Consider the following 20575-nt stretch of genomic DNA (forward strand, 5'->3'; position numbering starts at 1 on the left):
TACAACGGGGCGCAACTTCCACAGTTGATCGCGCGTACGTGTGGACGCGTTGTCCGCAAAATGTAAGTCTCGCAGGATGTCCTGGCATCGGTTACGCGCCATGAACCGACCAAAGGTTCCTGCCGGGCTAGCACCATCTTCAGTCATCGCCCAATGATCTACAAAGCGGCGCTTTTGCGGGCACAGCATACGTGCAACGAAAAGGCCGATGACATGTAATATTTCATAGGTCTCATACACTGACTTTGCCTTCAATCGCCGACGGATCTGGGCGAGAGTCTCGCATGCACAATGATCAGTTCCACTAACACGACCGCCCTCCTGTCACGCCGCTCGACTTGTTGGTTGTAGTACCGAGTTGACGCCTCGGTTATCATGACCCACAGCGACTTCGGCATAAAGTAGAAACAGGTAAGTAGTGGCGAGCGCCAAAGCTCTCGTACTTCAGCAACTGGCCAAGCGTCTTCCATGTTTAAACCTGAGTACTCTATCGCGCTACCCTCAAACACCGACGACACTGAAGTCCACTTCATGGCACATAATGCGGCTGTCCGATGTTCGATGTCTCGCTTGCTAAGTGAGTCATTGCCGGTTTGAAGGGATTCAATAAACGCTTCATCCATTTTCACAGCATCGTCCCCCGACACAGTGTCCTCGTCGTCACTTGAAGCCCCCGAACCATCGTAGCCGTCGTCATCGTTAACAGCATCATCTCCATCGCTTTCTCCAGAACGAAAGCTCTCGTAAGTACTCATGCTTTCGTCCTCCGGTACAAAGCTGATGTCATTATTCATTTGGACTCGAGGTCGTAGCACACATCTTGAAGGTGCCACGGCACCGTCACCTGATTCAACCTCGCTCTCAATGTCCGAGGCTTCCGACAGCAGCTGCTGGTTTGTGGTCGCATTTCGCAGTTCCGGCGACTGTAGCAAGCTGGGTGACAAATCAAATGCCCTGGGCACTGCTGCCTGAGAGAGCTCAACGTCAGAGTCGCTGGAGACTCCAAATAACTCGTTCAGCGTATGTCGGGAAAGCTGGGCGGACGTGTCGATCTGTGATGCTCGAGCCTCGCCATCGACTTGGACCTCGTCGGCTGCACTTGTCTCCTCTTCGCTCATGCTCTCGTTGACGTCACTCGTATTGTTGCCTAACATTCCGGAATCGATCGCATGCCGCACGACAGCTTCATCACCGACAAGTACAGTTGCGCCATCTGGACTTACGAATCTCCAGGCGTCTTGAATTCCTGTCGGGCGCTTCGCAGCCCAGCCTACTGCTATAGCTGGCGCCAGAAGTGGCCGAAGTCGATATCCCGTGCGACCGCGGAAACAGCGGCAATCTTCCCGCGGCGACTTGTCCGAATGCGCGCCATCCGGCAAATTCTCGAATGACGCCGTCTTCCTTCTTGCAACTCTCCATCTTCCCCACAATCCTTCCGTCTATTATTCCCGCTGGCCTGTTTTTGAATCGTTCCCACGGAACCCTTCCATATTATGTTTATGTTTCGGAAACGACTTGAGTTAAGTATTGGCTGACCCATTATCTATTGCTATCTTCTCAATGTCGTATAATACGACATTGATTTTTGGTGAAGTCGTAACTTACGACGTTGGGAGCTAAGGAGTTAACGTAGTCGTCCATGAATTTCATCCAGTAGTTGAACATCGGGTCCTCGAACAGCTTTCAATCCCCACTTGGTCGAGTTTTAGTGTCTTAAACGCATCGTCCGGGGTATTGGGGGAGGCCATCCAGTTCTTGAACAGCGTGCCCTCCATCCGCTTCGCAGAACTTGCCGAGATCGGGGTTTTCTCCACCGCAAGAATCATCTTGGCCACGTCAAAATCACTGTAGTGAGCGCGTACAATCCAGACCGTAGTCATCTTCGAGCCCAAGTTCTTCGCATGGAATGCATCTGTAAATTTTGTAAAGGTTGTGAAGAGCGGGTTTGCAAGAAGATTCTCACCGGCCGTGTCAAGGTTTAACAGCTTGAAGACGCTGTCTAGCATTTTCCTGCTGTTTAGCCAGTGTTGAATCTGCGCAGCCTCCAAATTCGTCGCGATGGTCTTTGTCGCTTCGACCTTCTTTGCGGCGTCAAGCATCCTGGCCACACCTTCGTCGCCGTAATGAGCTGTTAGCGTCGCGATCAGCGTCGATTTCTTGTCGGGGATTTCCTTATTGAACGCGTTCAGGTGGTTGCTCCACGTGTTCAAAGCTGGGCTGGTCAATACGTCATCCACTGCGTTGTCCAGCTTCAGCAACTTGAACACATCGCCCGGGGTTTGCTTATTCCCCAGCCATGTTTGTATCTGCATCACCTCGACTCGTTTGGCAGTATTCGCCTTGCTTTTCACCTTCTTGGCCGCTTCAATCATCCGAGCCAGAGCGTCGTCACTATATTGGGCTGTCAGCGTCGCGAATAGTGTCGTCTTTTGGCGGGGTTCTCCTTGTTAGCGATCTGCATGTAGGTGCTCCACGGATCCAGCAAGGGACTGATGAGTAGATCATCTCCTGCCTTGTTCAGTTTGAGCAGCTTGAAGGCATCGTCGGCAGTGTTACCACCGCTAGCCATCTCTGCATCTGTTCAACTTCTAGCCTTGTAGCAGTGCCCTTTGTCGCTTCGACCTTCTTCGCTGCTTCCAGAACCTTTACCAGCGCGTAATCCCCATGTTGAGCTGTTAATGTCGCGATAGGTGACACTTCCTTCCCGGTTCTCGTAGTCATGTCGTCCGCGTAATTGAGCCAAGTGAGGAACTGCGGGTTGTCAAACAGTTTGTCTCCCGCCTTGGCAAGTTGCAGCCGTATGAAGACATCGTCAATTGATTTCCCTTTGTGGAGCCAAGCCGCAAGCTTTTTCGCCGAAACGGTTGTTACCACGGATTTGGCTTTTTCAACAACAGAAGAAGGAACGCCCCCTCTCTCTTCGCCTGAGATGTCGTATGGATATACCCTGAGGAACCTCGAGCTAGATACAATTTGTTGCTTCCTATTGTATAAACGAGGCCGGGCTTGAAAGTTGGCGCTGTTTGCGAGGTCATCTTGTCCCACCGATGCAGCAGTTGTTGCCAAGACAGCAACTGCGGCTAAAAAAATTACGCAGCTCACGCGCATTTGTGTGCTGGAAGGGAAGTTGCAAACTGGCGAGTCTTCTGTTTGCAACCTACATTTCAAAGAAGACTCGATTTGTGTGAGCCTGTATTGGATGGGGCAAGAACAGCTGGTCTACCTCTGTCAGGGGGGTAATTATCACAAGATGTGCTCTGTATATCAATGTATACAGACAACGACTTACAAAGCCGGCAGACACAAAAAGCCGGCAGACAAAGTCGTGCAATAAACAACAAGGGCTCACCAGCCAACCATACTCAATCAGTAGAGTTCATTTTTGTATGTCATATGCTTTTGAGAATTTTATATATGAATTTACGGTGTTTTATTTATGTCATTTTATTGTGAGTTTCATTCGAAATTGTGAGGATGCCCTGAATCGAATCGATTTCACGAATCGATTTCGAATCGATTCAGGCGATATTCAGCCAATCAGAAGCCACTTGCCAGCGTTCTCAGTGTAGCCACCACCCCGGCCGAGCCATCCCAGACCTGCTGGCCCGCACTCCGTGGAGTTGCTGGAGCTGCTGAAGCCGTCCAACCCGCACCTCGTGAAGTAGTGGTCGCTGCTGAAGGCGCCCGAGCTGCACACCGTGGACTTGTTGCCGCTGCTGGCGTCGGCTGTGTCGCCCGTCGTAAACGTTTGCCGCTGCTGAAGTCGGCCAAGCTGTCCCCCGCTGCAGCTGTTGGGGTCGACATAGCTGCACCTCGTGGAATTGCTGGAGCTGTTGGAGTTGCTGTAATCGGCCGAGCTGCATTGTTGCCGCTGCTGGAGTCGACGCGCTGTACTGTTGGAGCTCCTAGCGTCGCCCGCGCTGCACTATTACCGCAGCTGGAGTTGGCCGAGCTGCATTTGTGGAATTGGTGAGGCTGCTTGGGTCGGCCGAAGTGCACCTCAGATAGCTAACCGACGGCGATGACAAGTATTCAGCAAGCAGTCAATGGCCACCACGCGTCGACAAACACCATCATGCATGCTCTCTATGGTTACTTCTATCTGGGTCTGTCAAAACAAAAACTGGCAACGATCTACAACAAGCACATCAACACAATTTCAAACTGGGTCCAGCGTTTCGAGTCTGACAATGACTACCAGCGACGTTCTACTAAACAGACTAGCCGATTCACGGTAGAGCAGCGAGAGTGGCCGCTGGACTTCTACACAAGGAACCCGGTTGCGTTTCTCGATGAAGCGAAAGCTGCATTTGAAGAAAAGTTTACACGCTTTATTTCAATTTCTACGGTGTGGAGGGCACTGCAGCAACATGGTCTTACATGTAATGTTCTTGAGCGACGGGCGATGAACATCAAGATCAACGACATTGTGCATTTTACGCTGGAGCTGAGCACGATTAAGTGGTGTCAAATGAATATTCAATTCCTCGATGAAGTTAGCTTTGACAACAGGGGCATGCTGCGCTCGCGTGGTTACTGCTTAAAGGGAAAGAAACTAGCGTTTCGTGGCGAGTTCAATCGGAAGGCACGCGTGTCATTGCTTTGCTTTATCTCTGTGGATGGCCTCGTGGAAACATTCCACACGGACGGGACATTTGACCGCTCCAAGTTTGTTGAGTGCTGTTGTATGCATGCCCATTCTGGGAAAACTGTGCACCAGTACCCAGGAAGCGGCTCCGTGTGGATTCTGGACGGCGCCAAGATTCATTGCCACCCTGACATTGTCTACTACCTGCGGTCGCTAGGGATATTTCCCATCTTTCTTCCTGCATACTGCCCATTCTACAACCCCATCGAGTACCTGTTTGGCTTGATTAAGAAGGCGTTCAAGCGACAATATGTGGAGGGTTCCAAGCAAAACGAAGCCGTTCTCATTGCAAATGTGCTCCAGCACTTCCAAGACTTCGACATGACCAACATTTTCGAGCACTGTGGGTGGAGTGTTACCGGTGATTTTAACCCTATGTCGACTCTGGGGGACGAGTACGTAAGCACACCGCGAGCTGAGGAATTCGCTGTGAACGACTTGCTGGAGTTTTCAGAGCGAGGTGATCCTGATTATGACGACGAGTGCTCAAGTGGAGAAGACTGAACTAGTGTAGTGATGTAATTTAGCTTTCGAGCTTATTCTGAGCAAGAACCGGTTGTGCTAGTCATGGTCGACATCCTCTTGATTCGGAATGGCGGCCAACGCCGGAACATATCATCAAAAGCATCGTCCAGGCTGAAAGCACCTGTAGTCTTATCTAGACATCCTGCAAGAGCAATTCGTCCAATTTAGCCGCTGGCAGCTCAGCATTGAAGTGGTTGGTAGTATTCTCGATATCATGTAGGCAACAAAATGGTCTAAAACTTTACCTTGGGTAACGCGGGGAAGGATGACACACTGTTCGTTTTAGTCCGTCCTTTTGGACGTTGGCGCTGCGTGCGAGCCACCGGATGGCAAAATGAGCTCCGAAAAATACTGTTCGAGGCCTGCATGGGATAACTTAGGGTGCAGTTTGGTCGTCCCCCCGCGGACTCTGGTTATACTGTATCACTGTTGTTTGCCATAACATATAGAAGGTGCAATTCGGTACCAGCGATTCACTCCATAGCTAAACATATGGCTTCTGCTCCAAAACAATTCGTACTTAGTAGAGATTTCTATAGGATCTGTAGTGCCTGCAGAATGAAGACACGGTTGGGGGAGCCGACGGAGTTCCCTGAAGGAATGGCCAACGTGCATTACTTGGTAAAAGCCAAAATGAATAGGAGATGAGCTACTTCTAGTGCTGCGGCTCCTGCTAACCAGTGAAGCCGCAGTTATCGCAATCGAGCTTGTCGTTCACAAGTCATCAAGTTTGTCGTTTTACGACACTAGCCTTCTGGATGGGATATCAGCTTTTGCGTTATGCTGCCATCATGATTTGCGTTATAAGCAAGATTCGCAGTAGCTGTCACCACGCTTGCCCTGATTGACCGCACGCATCTGGCGCTGCTGCTAGCTTGGGCAGGCTGGAGATTGCCTATGAGGTTTCGGCTGCAGCTCTCACAAACTCTCGTTCTCGTCAAGGCCAGGCATATCGACTGGAACGACTTGCCATCTATCAGATTGAAAGACCGATGGGTCTGGTATGTCAAAGGGGGTGTTTGTGCCTGGGGCTTTCCTCCTCGTACCCACTATGAGATGCGTGATGTAAATTGAGTGCAGGTTGGCTAGAAGACAAATGAATCACTTTGGAATTTGCCTCACTCAACCTAAACGTTCTGTTCTCTTCCTCTTTGCTCTTCACTACATACAGGATTACCGACTCACAACTGTTGTCTGAGAACCGCGACATACCCTTAAGCTCACTCGCTAGTGTGTGTTTTCCGGAGCGCTACAGCCGCTAGGTTATGAGTCCAAATCTCAACACGGTAGAAGTCATATAATCAACTGTGATGAAGAAGAAACCTGAAGACGGAGTGATGGAAGAAGAATGAACGGCAACGACGGAAACAATGCTCAAAATGCAGCAATTCCTGTAGTTACTAACCCTGCTCGGGGAAGCAGCAAACCCCCATGATTTGAAGGCAATTTCTAGCTTTTTCGTGCAGAATTGCGGCTAAGGTGTGTAGGATGGCAACAGCGCGCGAGATGTGGGAAACCCTGGTGGCAGATAAAACGCAATGCGATTTCTCGTGTGCTGTGTTACTTCGGCAGCTGTTGTATCAAAGCAGACACGCGGAAGGGCAGTCTATGGCTGACTAGCTTGTTCGCTTACGCCAATAACTGCAGAACCTGGGCACTGAACATGCTATTTCGGATGAAGAAAGGGCTCGTTTGTTGCTTATGGGGGTGTCGTTATCTCATCGGGAACTCGTTGAACAATTTGATTTACCTACGCGCCAAGGTAACGCTCCTACGCTGACCCAAGTGACAAACGCGCTGCGCTCGCGAGATGAACGTGACCGGATGGCGCAGCAAGTCGCTGCACAACGCAATGGAGGAGCTGTCATGAATGTGATGGGACAATGACGACAGCAGCAAGGTCAATTCAACGGAGGACATAATGGCACCAAGAAGCGGAAGTGTTTCCACTGTGGAAAGCCCGGTCATTTCAAAAGAGACTGCTGGCATCGCAAGAAGTCATCCTAGAAAGCAGAGGTCCGCCAATACAGTATGATATTGAATTGGATCCACCGTCTGCCACTAATAAAAACTGCAATTTAAAGCTAAACAATAATGTAAATTGCCGCAATTTATATTGTATTGGTACAGAAATGATACAACTTATATCACTTTACAGAGGGATACTGCAGTTGAGACCGCAATTTTCACAATCTATTGGTGCTAGCTGGGAGTTGAACATCGTCATCAACAGGTTCAGGGAACCCCAGGCGGCGCAAAACTGTCCTGATCTCATCACTATCAAGATTAAAAACTCGGTTGATCGGCGATAGAGGTAGTGTTGCCAAACGAGCAGCTCAAACGGGGGCGGGGAGGGGGGGGGGAGGGGGGGGGATGATCGCACGCACACGTGGAAATAGATATCATTCCGGAGACGCATGGCTCTGTGGATTCGCCATAAAATGAGAAGGATCTCACGAAGATGGCGCCATTCGTCATGGACATCGCGGTCGGACGGGAACATCAGCAGCTTCCACCCCAGGGAGCATCGGAAATCTGGAGCCTATGGTTCTGCCACAAGACCTACACTCGACGAAGCAATGCGTAGTAGCCTCTATAGCCCGGCAGCCAGGGCGCACACAGTGTTGCGCCAGCGGTAATACTGCACTCAAATGACCCTGGCCTATAGACTGGACTAGAATTCGGGGCACTTTTTACAAATTTATTGCCAATAATTGGGTCAATGTTATATTGTATTGAGGTCAGTGTAGACGCCATCCGAAAAACTGTGCTGGGACAGAAACCTGACCTTAGCAAGATTCGCGTTTGTAGCTCAGTCGGTTTCATTCACGTGCCGAAGAAAAAGCGACGAACCAAGCTTAGCCCCAACTCGGAACCTGGCCTGCTCCTCGTGTTTGCTCACCTGTCACCTGGCTACAGGTTCCTCCACTTGCGGACAGGAACGATCGTCGAAGCACAAGACGTAATTTTTCGGGAGGACATCACTGTGAACAAGTTGTATTTAAATGCACTTCTGAATGGCCAACACGGCCAATATGAACAGATCCCGTTCGTGCAACTGCCTGTTGAATATGTTGCCGAAGATGCCGTTCGTGAAGGTGCCCAACGCGAGATTGCGGGTAGCCTTACGGGTGATGTGACTTTGAGCCACGAAGGATTGGCAGCCAGTGCAGGTATGCTGGGTTCCGGGGGAGCGACGTCGTCCAGTAGTGACGAGTCGGATGTGGAGGTCATTCACAATAACCGAGCGACTGGACATGGCGCCGTAGCAGCACATGGGTCAGCTCGATCCCCCTCACCAAGACGACCACTAACACGTCGTCAACGTCGTGGTAATGCGGCTCCATCAGCGCCAACAAGGGTATCAAGTCGAATCCGACGCCCCAATGTGAGATTGAGTGACTATCAGCTCATGGTGGAGGAGGAAACCGTCGTCGAACCTACAACGGTTGAAGCAGCACTGAAATCCCCTCAACGAGCGAGGTGGTTGGAGGCTCTCCATTCAGAATGAGATGGTTTGATCCGGAACGAGACATGGCAACTGGTCCCACGACCGGAGTCGTCACCAGGTAACATGGTTAAAATCCTTACGTCGAGATGGGTGGTCTCTCTGAAGCGAGATGAACACGGAAATGTCATCCGATACAAGTCCAGGTTGGTGATTCATGGTTTTAAGCAGCATTATGGACTGGAGTATTGGGACACATACTCACCAGTCGTCTGGCTGATCACGATACTTTTACTTCTGGTGATCGCGCTGATTTTGCTCCTGGACGCTCGTCACATTGATTTTGATACGGCGTTCCTGAATAGCTGGATGCGCGACATCTACATGGAACAACCTGCCTATTTCAACGACGGCACCGGCCCTGTCTGCTTGTTGCAGAAGGGTCTTTATGGACTCAAGCAGGCAGCGTGGCTATGGTATCAAACTTTACATGCCTTCCTCCTGAAAACTGGGTTCAAACGCAGCACATTTGATGTTGGCCTCTACTACAAGCAGATCGGAGACCGGATCCTCCTGCTTGTTGTGTATGTTGACGATATGCTATTATCGGACGCACGTTTAGGTCGAGTGAGGCAAATTCCAAAGTGATTCATTTGTCTTCTAGCCAACCTGCACTCAATTTACATCACGCATCTCATAGTGGGTACGAGGAGGAAAGCCCCAGGCACAAACACCCCCTTTGACATACCAGACCCATCGGTCTTTCAATCTGATAGATGGCAAGTCGTTCCAGTCGATATGCCTGGCCTTGACAAGAACGAGAGTTTGTGAGAGCTTCAGCCGAAACCTCATATTCCCCCGCAACTCTCGCTTCCTTGGTTATATATACTGCAGCTCGACAGGAACGTGAGTTCGGAGCCTCTGGCCCATACTCCTCCGGAACTTACGCTTCCATGACGGCCTTAACGTTGTCACCTTCCGCTACCGTCAGTCCAACTGATGCTGCCGCGCCGACGTCTGCCACACCAAGCAGCCCCCGTAGTTTCTTAAATTGTTGAGGGCCCAGAGCTTTGGTGAGCATGTCGGCGACGTTGTCTGCCGTCGAAGTATAGTCAATGGCCAGCTTGTTCCTTTCGACGAGCTCAGCCAGCTTTCTGCTCTTTTTGGCATAGCGTTTCACGCTATCGAAATTACCAGCGTCTGAGCACACCTTGATAGTGCTCTGATTGTCCATGAGGAGCCTCGTAATGTCCAGGTTGAAGTTGAGTTCTTCCAGTAATTTCCGTGCCCACAGCAAATCTTCAACACACATACTGGAAGCAACGAGTTCGGACTTGCATGTGTCATCAGTGACACTTCTCTGCATTTTGCTACGAAATCCAACACTGAAACCGTTCAGTTGAGTGACATACCGAGTCACCGACCTTGAAGTCTCTGGACAGTTTGCGTGATTAGCATCACTGAATGCTTGGAGCTGTAATCCTCTGCGTGGCGGAGCATCATGTAGACGATAAACCAGTCCAAAGATCCGAGTGGCTTTTAGATACTTCAGAACACGTTTTAGCAGCTGCATAATTCTCCTTGGTGTAGCTACTGGAATATCGATGTAGGCTGCGGACAGCATTTGCCAGATCAGGGCGCGTACACGTCACCAAATACTGCAGAGCACCGACCAACTCTTGATAGGGGAGCGAGGGGACATTTACCTTGGTCGGGTATTTTTCAATGGGCAATACTTTCTCGTTCATGATCTGCGGTGAGCGCACTGTCCGGGCCTCCGTCATCTGAAAACGCCTGAGTAGCTTGTCAATATATGCCATCTGTGAAAGGCACAACAGAACACCAGGCTGGTAGTGAACTTCCATACCCAAGAAGGCGTGTCCTGCTTCCTTGGTCACCAAACAGTAGCAGGAACAGTATAAGCTACTTAGTAATAGAGAAGACACTTGAGAGGTAAACGTCCGATTTCAAAGTAGTTCCTTACTAGTTACATGCACTACTCAACCGTAGACAAAAAACTCCCTTTGGCCAGTTGCAAATGGATTGCGATCGCAATCCATTTGCAACTGGCCAAAGGGAGTTTTTTGTCAGGGACTTTCCTCCTCGTGCTACGAGGAGGACACTTGAGAGGTAAACGTCCGATTTCAAAGTAGTTCCTTACGGTTGCAAATGGATTGCGATCGCAATCCATTTGCAACTGGCCAAAGGGAGTTTACGGTTGAGTAGTGCATGTAACTAGTAAGTTGCAAATGGATTGCGATCGCAATCCATTTGCAACTGGCCAAAGGGAGTTTTTTGTCAGGGACTTTCCTCCTCGTGCTACGGTTGAGTAGTGCATGTAACTAGTAAGGAACTACTTTGAAATCGGACGTTTACCTCTCAAGTGTCTTCTCTATTACTAAGTAGCTTATACTGTTCCTGCTACTGTTTGGTGACCAAGGAAGCAGGACACGCCTTCTTGGGTATGGAAGTTCACTACCAGCCTGGTGTTCTGTTGTGCCTTTCACAGATGGCATATATTGACAAGCTACTCAGGCGTTTTCAGATGACGGAGGCCCGGACAGTGCGCTCACCGCAGATCATGAACGAGAAAGTATTGCCCATTGAAAAATACCCGACCAAGGTAAATGTCCCCTCGCTCCCCTATCAAGAGTTGGTCGGTGCTCTGCAGTATTTGGTGACGTGTACGCGCCCTGATCTGGCAAATGCTGTCCGCAGCCTACATCGATATTCCAGTAGCTACACCAAGGAGAATTATGCAGCTGCTAAAACGTGTTCTGAAGTATCTAAAAGCCACTCGGATCTTTGGACTGGTTTATCGTCTACATGATGCTCCGCCACGCAGAGGATTACAGCTCCAAGCATTCAGCGATGCTAATCACGCAAACTGTCCAGAGACTTCAAGGTCGGTGACTCGGTATGTCACTCAACTGAACGGTTTCAGTGTTGGATTTCGTAGCAAAATGCAGAGAAGTGTCACTGATGACACATGCAAGTCCGAACTCGTTGCTTCCAGTATGTGTGTTGAAGATTTGCTGTGGGCACGGAAATTACTGGAAGAACTCAACTTCAACCTGGACATTACGAGGCTCCTCATGGACAATCAGAGCACTATCAAGGTGTGCTCAGACGCTGGTAATTTCGATAGCGTGAAACGCTATGCCAAAAGAGCAGAAAGCTGGCTGAGCTCGTCGAAAGGAACAAGCTGGCCATTGACTATACTTCGACGGTAGACAACGTCGCCGACATGCTCACCAAAGCTCTGGGCCCTCAACAATTTAAGAAACTACGGGGGCTGCTTGGTGTGGCAGACGTCGGCGCGGCAGCATCAGTTGGACTGACGGTAGCGGAAGGTGACAACGTTAAGGCCGTCATGGAAGCGTAAGTTCCGGAGGAGTATGGGCCAGAGGCTCCGAACTCACGTTCCTGTCGAGCTGCAGTATATATAACCAAGGAAGCGAGAGTTGCGGGGGAATATGAGGTTTCGGCTGAAGCTCTCACAAACTCTCGTTCTTGTCAAGGCCAGGCATATCGACTGGAACGACTTGCCATCTATCAGATTGAAAGACCGATGGGTCTGGTATGTCAAAGGGGGTGTTTGTGCCTGGGGCTTTCCTCCTCGTACCCACTATGAGATGCGTGATGTAAATTGAGTGCAGGTTGGCTAGAAGACAAATGAATCACTTTGGAATTTGCCTCACTCAACCTAAACGTTCTGTTCTCTTCCTCTTTGCTCTTCACTACATACAAGACTACCGACTCACAACTGTTGTCTGAGAACCGCGACATACCCTTAAGCTCACTCGCTAGTGTGTGTGTTCCGGAGTGCTAGAGCTGCTATTGCATCCACTACAGGATCCTATCGTCACCATGGCGTGCTTCGCCCGGAACAGCTCTGGATTTTGCGATGAGCGTGCGAAAAGAGGTATATGATAATACAGTCCAGCGCTAATACTAGCTCGCTGTCACTTAGGGCTGCTAGATTGAGCTATGAATCCGATGATTGATATTACTGTAGAATTGGGTGAGATGTATAATACGCAAGAGCGCTATGGTGCGTGACCCCCGGTGATTGCCTAGTTTGGCAAGATGAAACTTGTGCGTGACCACCATGATGAGCTGCAGCAGAAGTTGTCGAGAATTTTGCAATATCCCTATTGTGATTTTTTGTGTGCTACAGTGAGCCGGTTGTCGAAACATTTTCCGGCGTCAAGTGGAATCCAAGAGTTATGGCGGTACTGCTCCAATATAATAAATCGCATGCTGAAGCGAATGAAGATATCGACGAGATGGAGGACGGGAAATGCAGCAAGTTGCCCTCAACGATAAGAAATATTGTTCTCTTTGATCGAAATATTATCTCGATGTCGAGGTCGACGGAGTCACGGCAATCTTTATCAACGTTTGCAGCCGCACTTCACATAACATGTTCCAGCCAAGTCGCAGACCAGCCAAGTCGCAGACGACCTAGTTCAGGCGTGCCGCCGTAAGTAAGTTACCTTCCATGTCCACGACATTGACGCGCTATTCTGTCGTCTCTTAATATTTCATTTACTTAACATCATTAGTTTGCAAAAAATAACAGAAAGTTCTCTAGGTTTTATCCAGAGTAAGTCGAGCTTGAAATAAAATACCTTCTCTTTTTCATATCCTCTAAAGAACGATAAAACTTGTGACAAACGATTTGTCTGTCTTGCAGTTAGATTGTCACAGTCACTCTCCTGCTTTTATATAGCTTCCGGCACAGATCTTCTTTTCTACCCGCTCAAGCTCCTACACACGTAGATGATATATAGTCCCCCTATGTACTGATTCCTCTGTGAGGTCTATTACTCGAACAGAAAACAAGTGATACGACGCTCATATTTTATCGTTGAGACTGTGGATGTTTTAATTGGTGAACTTGGGAGTAACGATAGAGAGGTTTCGAAGGTGCTTTCACTACCACTACCACCAAAAATGCTGTTTAAAACACCGCTTCCCCTACACCTTCACTACAAAATCCTAGGAAGGAAGAATGGTCGATTACCGATTAGTGGTCTTCTCAATTTGCTAAGTAGTAGTGCTACCTTCTTGTCGTTTATTCGATCAGTGTCTGGAATACGATGCCTGTTCGTTGGGTGAGATGTAGCTGAACATGACGTACTCGGAATATATCGTGGTTTCTTCGTTGGAACTCTCCGAAGAAACTGGATGATGCCAAATTTTTGAGAATGCTTGTGAAATTCTTTTGATTCGGCTTGTCGGTCTGTCTAAGCAGCCGACGGTGGGCACTACAAAATCCTAGTGAAAACGCCAAATCTGGTGACAACTTTCACTACCCTCACAACTATCAATATATGCGGTCTGATCCCCAAGCAGAACCACAGTACCTCTGAACGCGTAGTAATTGTGTACGACAAGCGCATGAACTTCACGGACGCCGATGATTCCCTTAAGCAAATTATCCTACAAGGGCGGCTACGGCAAAGTAACGGAGAAGCGGCAGCACCGTGCTGCTGCCAGCACGTGGTAGACACCCTGACGACTTCACGCTCGACAATGCACTCGGCTTCCTCCACGAAACAGCGGTCACCGCGTTCAGAGATGATGACCGCCGGTAGGCGCAGCAGCCTCACCAGCCTGAGGGTACCGCCCACAGGGAGCCAATAATCGTGCTCAGCGTTCGCGTCCGTGTACGCGACTAAGTTGAACCGGACTGCCGAGACCAGAGGCCGCTCGGGTGCGTGCAGGGCGCCGGCTGCCACCAGCTCCAGCCACATATCCTACCCGTACTGGACGAGCACAATGGGAAGCTCAAGTGCTTCGCTCTGCGTCAAGCGCATTGAGATATACGCACAAAACGCCGTACCCGCTCAGAGACAACATAATGGCGTGCTGCGCCTGGAGAGCGACGCCGCTGGTGCTTCGGATGCGCTGCGTCTTGGCAACGGCACCGATGGTGCTGATCTTGGGGCAGATGTGGTGAGCGCGCGGACACTACAGGCGCTTAGTACTCTGTGTCAACGTCACTCATCTCCACAGGACGGTAGTGAACAGTAGACTATTATTGAGTATTCTCCGGTAGGCAAAATGTGAGGATAGTAAACCTCCGAAAACTAAAATACTCGACATGGCTTTCACTATCACCAAGCTCAGGCTGTGAGGGTAGTGATAGTGAAAGCGCAATTTCTAAACCTCTCTGATGTCCAACATAGGTAAGTTATGGTGCGAATTATGAGTTTCAATCTGGGAGTGTCAGATAAAATAGAGCTGTATCTCTGTAAATGGATATTATATTATAATATCCATTTACAGATAATATAATAATAGTATATTAGCACGGCTTTGTTAGGGCTTGCCTGCGACCGCGTCCACGCCGCGTAGAACATGAGAAATAAACAAATCAATGCAGGGCAAGGCGTGGCATGTCACACAAACCGATGCGAAGACCCGAAGCTTGAGGGCGCAGTGGCGGGCGCCCGTCGAACACTTGAGAGGAAGATTGGAAGTTGAAAAGTGATTGATTGAATCGTTAGTTTGGCGTCGGCTCATTGCCGCCGCACAACCAGTAGTTCTTGGCGACCTGGACACGCAAACAAGTATCCAGGTCCATCCTAAAGTCTATCAATCTCAGATCCTAATTCTATCCTGATCTACCAATGAGAATCTACTAATCCAAAACGTAGCTTGATCCAAATATGCGACTCGCGTCCCATAATCAAAAGTTCGGCTCGAAAACTTGATTCTTGCACATCTCAAGAATTTTTAGCCAATGAAGTCGCATGAAACTCCATGTTTATGCGTCCCATAAGCATGATTATTCTTGATATTGACCAGTAGGATAGCATGTAACGAATATAAACCATGCAATGTTTTATTTCGCTGTACAGCGTAAACAGAAAGGTATGCATTAGCAATTGACGTGGCAGTCCTCTACCATCTCGTTTCAGACAGACATCAAGGTCACATGACCTCCCTTCCAAGAAGACCCCGCTATTTCAAAGCTGGCTTTCTCTTCTTCTTCGTTTCTCAGTACTTGTCAATAAGACCTGGAATCTGATTCAGGTTCTCTACGGGTTCCCACGTTGCTTCTTCGCGTGATTCACTAAGCCACCAAATCTGGTATTGGCGTTTCTTCTTCTAGTGACGATGATCAATGACTTCGCGCACAAGTTGACCTTCCGTACCGTCATTCAAAATCACTTTGTTCACACTTTGGCTCCGTGATTCGTCACTGCGATATGCTACTTGAGACCCTTCGATAACTTCAGCGCGTATGAGTCACGATGAATTTGTTTCACAACCGGGTAAGGTCCAATAAACCGTGGTGCGAGCTTCTATGACTGTGCGAAGCCTTTTATGACGAATGTCCAAGTTTCGTCCATCTAGGAGTACCATATCTCCAGGTTTGAAGTATTGAGCAAGCCTGTTCTTGTCGTAGTAAGACTTCATACGAGTTTGGGCTTCACTCATTGCATCTTGTGCCATCTTCACAATTGCATCTTGCTTGAGCAGAAATTCTTGCGCCGATTTGTGCAACTGTTCAAATTCCGGGTCCCTAGCCACATCATCTGGCATATAGGGTACATAATTCAGATTAGCCTCAAACGGTGACATACCGATTGAGGAATGAACACGTCTATTGTACGCGAATTCAGCGATACGCAAATATTCATCCCAGTCATTTTGGAATGGGTTCACAACACCCCGAAGATAGTCTTCAATAAACCGATTAGTACGTTCGGTCTGACCATCAGTCTGTGGGCGAAAGGCAGACGACAGATTGTGGGTCGTCTCCAAAGTCTTGATCACTTCTTGCCAGAACTTGGACGTAAATTTGGAGTCTCTGTCTGAAATGATCGATTTCAGCATGCCATGGTCTTTCACATAATTGACCATGAATAGCGCAGCAGTCTCTTCTGCTGTCGCATTCGTATTGGTTGCGATGAACTTCGCACGCTTCGTCAACCGGTCCACAATAACCATAATGGCATCTTTTCCGGTTTCCGTGCTCGGCAGTGCAATCATACAGTCCATCGACACATCAACCCATCTACCTCCTGGAATCTCCTAAGGCTGTAGTAGTCCGAGCGGCTTCGTTTGGCGTGCCTTATTCCGCTGACAACGTTCACACGTGTTGACATAGCGTTGAATGTATTTCGGCATCTTGGGCCAGTAATACTTTTTCTGGACACCCAAGTATGTCTTAAAGTATCCGGGGTGACCTGCCGTGACCACATCGTGGTTTTCAGAAATAACACGGTTCTTCAGATCTTCATTATCCGGAATTACCAGTCGAGCATTTTCATCATCTCTCGTTTGGTAAAATAACAATCCATTCTTCACAGAGTAGCGTGGTACCTCTTTACCACTAGAAATACTCTGCAACAACTCCTGAACTCTCCGGTCGGTAGAGTACAGTTGTTTGGCCGAGTGCGTCACAGTCGCACTTGGCGTTTGGATGCTAGTAACAATTTCACGATTTCGAGCAGCTTCGATGAGCTCACTGAGACTAACCTGAGCGGCTTTATGCTCAAAGAGTGGGTTTCGGGACATTGCATCCGACACTTGGTTACTTTCTCCTGGAATCCACTTGAACTGCGGTTGGAATTCAGCTAGCTCGTTAAACCAGCGCGCAACACGACGATTGGTTGTCTTTTGCGTCAATATAGTCTCGATGCTCTTGTGGTCTGTCTCCACGGTAAATGGGCGATCGAGAAGGTAAACTCTCCACACACGAAGGGCATGCATGATAGCCAGTAACTCCTGCTCACGAACAGGGTAGTTGGGTTCCGCTGGTTTCATTTTGCGTCCTGTGTATGCAATCGGATGCTCCAACCCTCCCTCGTTTTGAAACAAGACTCCCCCTATGGCAAAATTCGAGGCATCCATACGAATACCGAACGGTTTGTCGAAATCAGGAAGTTGTAGTACAGGAGGGGTGGAGAGACGGCGTTTGAGTTCATGGAAGCATTCCAACTGATGCTCAGACAAGTGCAGTGTTTCCTTTGGGCGTGAACGCTTAGTACTCTCGAGCAGTGGACCTGCAAATTGTGCGAAGTCGGCGCAAAAACGCGAGATATAGACCGTCATACCTAAGAAGCTTTCCATTTGTTTCTTGGTAGGGTAATCGGCCAGGCGCTAATCACACGCACTTTGCCAGGGTCCATCCGAACCCAATTACGGCCGACAAAATCACCAAGACAAGGGATCTCTTCAACGCAGAACTGACACTTCGACAATTTTACGTACAATTGCTGTTCTTGACACCGCTGAAGCACTCTGTCTAACGCGTTGACATGCTCCTGCATGTCCTTGTCTTGCGTAAAAACGTAGATGTCGTCAAAATAGATGGGCATCACATCGCGCAAGTCGCTGAACACTCGCTGTAACAGCCTGTTAAATGTGCCCGGACTACCGCTCAAACCCATCGGGGTTACAAGATACTCAAACAGCCCATCGGGCGTCGAAAAAGCAGTAAATGGAATATCAGCTTCTCAAAGTTTAACCTGATAGTATCCCCACAAGAGGTCCATGCAGGAGAACCAGTAACTACCGCCCATCGCATCAAATGTGTCCTCCTTTCTCGGCATCGGTATCGCTGGCAAAATGGTGGCACTATTGAGTTGACGATAATCGTGCACAATTCGCCAACCCACGGGCTTCTTGACGCAGAACGTCGGAGCGCTGAATGCAGCGGTGCTAGGTCGAATAATACCTGCCTGCGCCATCTCTTTCGTCCAATCCTGGATCACCGTTCGCTGCTCCGGGCTTTGGCGCCATTGTTTCACCGAAATCGGTTGTGTTCCCGGCTGAAGTTGAATTTCGTGTTCAATCCCTTCGCGGACAGGGGGTGTGGTACTTGGCAGCTCAGTGCGAAACACAGTATCGCGATACTTGAGCAAGACTTCATATGCGGGGTTGTTCACCAGTGCCTCCCATCCTTGTTGTTTAAAACGCTCAGCCTTTTCTGAGTCGTGTGGATTGGCAACAAACACAGCTTCGATATCCTTCTTTTTGCGGAGTTCCTTCAGAAATCGCTTCGTTGTGATCAGTTTCGTTTCACCGAACGCACCCTTGTGACCATGCCGACGGTAGTAATGGAAGATTTCGCGGTTCTGGTTTGCGTTCTTGAAACGACGGCCTCCGATCATACGCGTTCGAGGTCTGTTAGGTACCACCAATGGAAGAGCCTGGGCTTCCTCTCTCCTTGTACGCGGGCGCAATAGTAAACGTTCCCAATCGATGTCAGGGTTATTCTCCCGAAGCCACTTCATTCCGAGAGGCACATCCTTATCCTCCGGGACAGGCATGACCGTAAACGTTTCACATGTCACCGGGAAATCCGGAATCTGCAACATCATTTCGACGGTACGTCTTGGTCTTTGCACTGTTTGGTTGTATCCTAGACGAACTGTCCTCATGTCGTCAGGATGCTCCTTGATGTCCAGCTGAAGTCGTACAGCTAGATCTTCAGTGACACCGTTGAGGCTGCTTCCATTGTCGATGAATATTGAGACGTCAGTCGCTGCCTCCTCCTGATTGTAGGCTAAAGCTTTCACTTCCAAAATGGCGTAGAATGATCCGCCAACATAGTGATTGCTTTCCTTGGTGGACTTGCATTGCGGCTTGATATGACCGACTTGTCCACAATTATGACAAGTGGCTGACTTTCGCCAATCCTCTTTTGGTCCACTCTTCGGTGACAGCTTTCGCTTCAGCGGCTTGCTTGTATTGTTAGCCGCTGGTTTCACAGATGATGCCGCTTTCGAAGAAGGCTGGTGATTCGCCGTGGTCTTTGCCGAGAGTCCTCCATAGTGAGCAAACTCGAAATTCGTTGCAATCTCAATTACTTCATGCAATAATCTTGGACTGAACTCCTTCACCTTTTTCGCTGTCTCCGGCCGAAGTCCGTTCTGAAAGTAGAACCGCTTCTCCATCTCCGAAATCTCCAACTCGGATTGAGACATCAGATCCTGAAACGATGACACATATTCATGGATGGTCCCGTGTTGTGTCAGCTGAAACAATCGCTCACGTAGATTGTATTCAAAGGTTTTGGGACGAAAGCGTTCACGTAGCTTCGCCTTAAACAATTGCCATGTTTTGGGAACTCCTGCCGCTTCACAATCTGACGAAAAAGCGCGATACCAGTTTAGCACAGATTTACCTAAACTGCTGGATATCATGGTCACAAAATCGGACGTATCGGCCTCCATCAATCCGCGCTTGTTAGCGTAATATTCCTCCATGGCAAAGATCCATAGTTCCAAATCTTCACCGAATTTCCCCTCATACATGGGAGGATCATTATTCCGTCTTTCACCTTGCGATGCGTCAAGTGTTCAAAGCGGTTATTGGCTTGCTGAGTTTGCATCTGTTTCCATCTACGTCTGATACATTTGCTGTTGTTGCGTTAACCAAATCATTAATGCTGCATTGATGTTGCGTCGGGTCCAACGTTTGCCGTTCCGGCGGGTGGGACTTCATGGTGAGCTTCCTGTGGCGTTGCCGCCTCCGTTTGAGCCGTCCGTGCACTTGGCGTTGCTGCGGGTTAGGCGATTCACTCTCAGCTGCCCTACTCCTTGTCACAATGATAAGGGTAGGACAGATGGACTTTTCGGTGAGTGATCCGTAAAATACGGCGAAATAAAACGGAAAAGGAATTAAAAGCTCAAAAAGTGTTTTACAACTTAGTGTTGCTGCGGTTTCTGGCGAATAAGGCTGTTAAGCTTCGCAGCAAGGTTGTCTTGGCACTCCAAAAGGTTCAGAAACGCCAGGTTAAGTTGGCGATCAACTTGGGCCTCGATGCTCTCGTCCTTGATCCAGAAAGTGTCTTTGCGAAACTTGCCCAAAACCCGCTTAGCCGTTTTGACCTGGCGGAGGAGATCCACTTGAAGTTTAGCGAAACTCTCCGCCTCGGCTGGCGAGAAGAAAAGACTGGTGTCAATCGCCGTAACAGGTGGAGGAGC

General features: G+C 49.1%; 2 protein-coding genes across 2 annotated transcripts; one reads left to right on the forward strand and one right to left on the reverse strand.

The window, feature by feature from the left end:
• Positions 1–1646: 1646 nt before the first annotated feature.
• IUM83_13101 (Secreted RxLR effector peptide protein) lies at positions 1647–2372 on the reverse strand (the record flags this gene model as incomplete). The annotated part of the gene is made up of 1 exon (XM_067937760.1): positions 1647–2372. The coding sequence occupies one exon, from the start codon at positions 2370–2372 to the stop codon at positions 1647–1649; it is 726 nt and encodes a 241-aa protein (XP_067795769.1).
• A 2033-nt stretch (positions 2373–4405) lies between these two features.
• IUM83_13102 (Serine/threonine-protein Kinase rio2) lies at positions 4406–5152 on the forward strand (the record flags this gene model as incomplete). The annotated part of the gene is made up of 1 exon (XM_067937761.1): positions 4406–5152. The coding sequence occupies one exon, from the start codon at positions 4406–4408 to the stop codon at positions 5150–5152; it is 747 nt and encodes a 248-aa protein (XP_067795768.1).
• Between the last annotated feature and the right edge of the window lie 15423 nt (positions 5153–20575).

Source organism: Phytophthora cinnamomi (assembly GCF_018691715.1).
Source record: "Phytophthora cinnamomi strain GKB4 chromosome Unknown Contig19, whole genome shotgun sequence".
Taxonomy (NCBI): Eukaryota; Oomycota; class Peronosporomycetes; order Peronosporales; family Peronosporaceae; genus Phytophthora; species Phytophthora cinnamomi.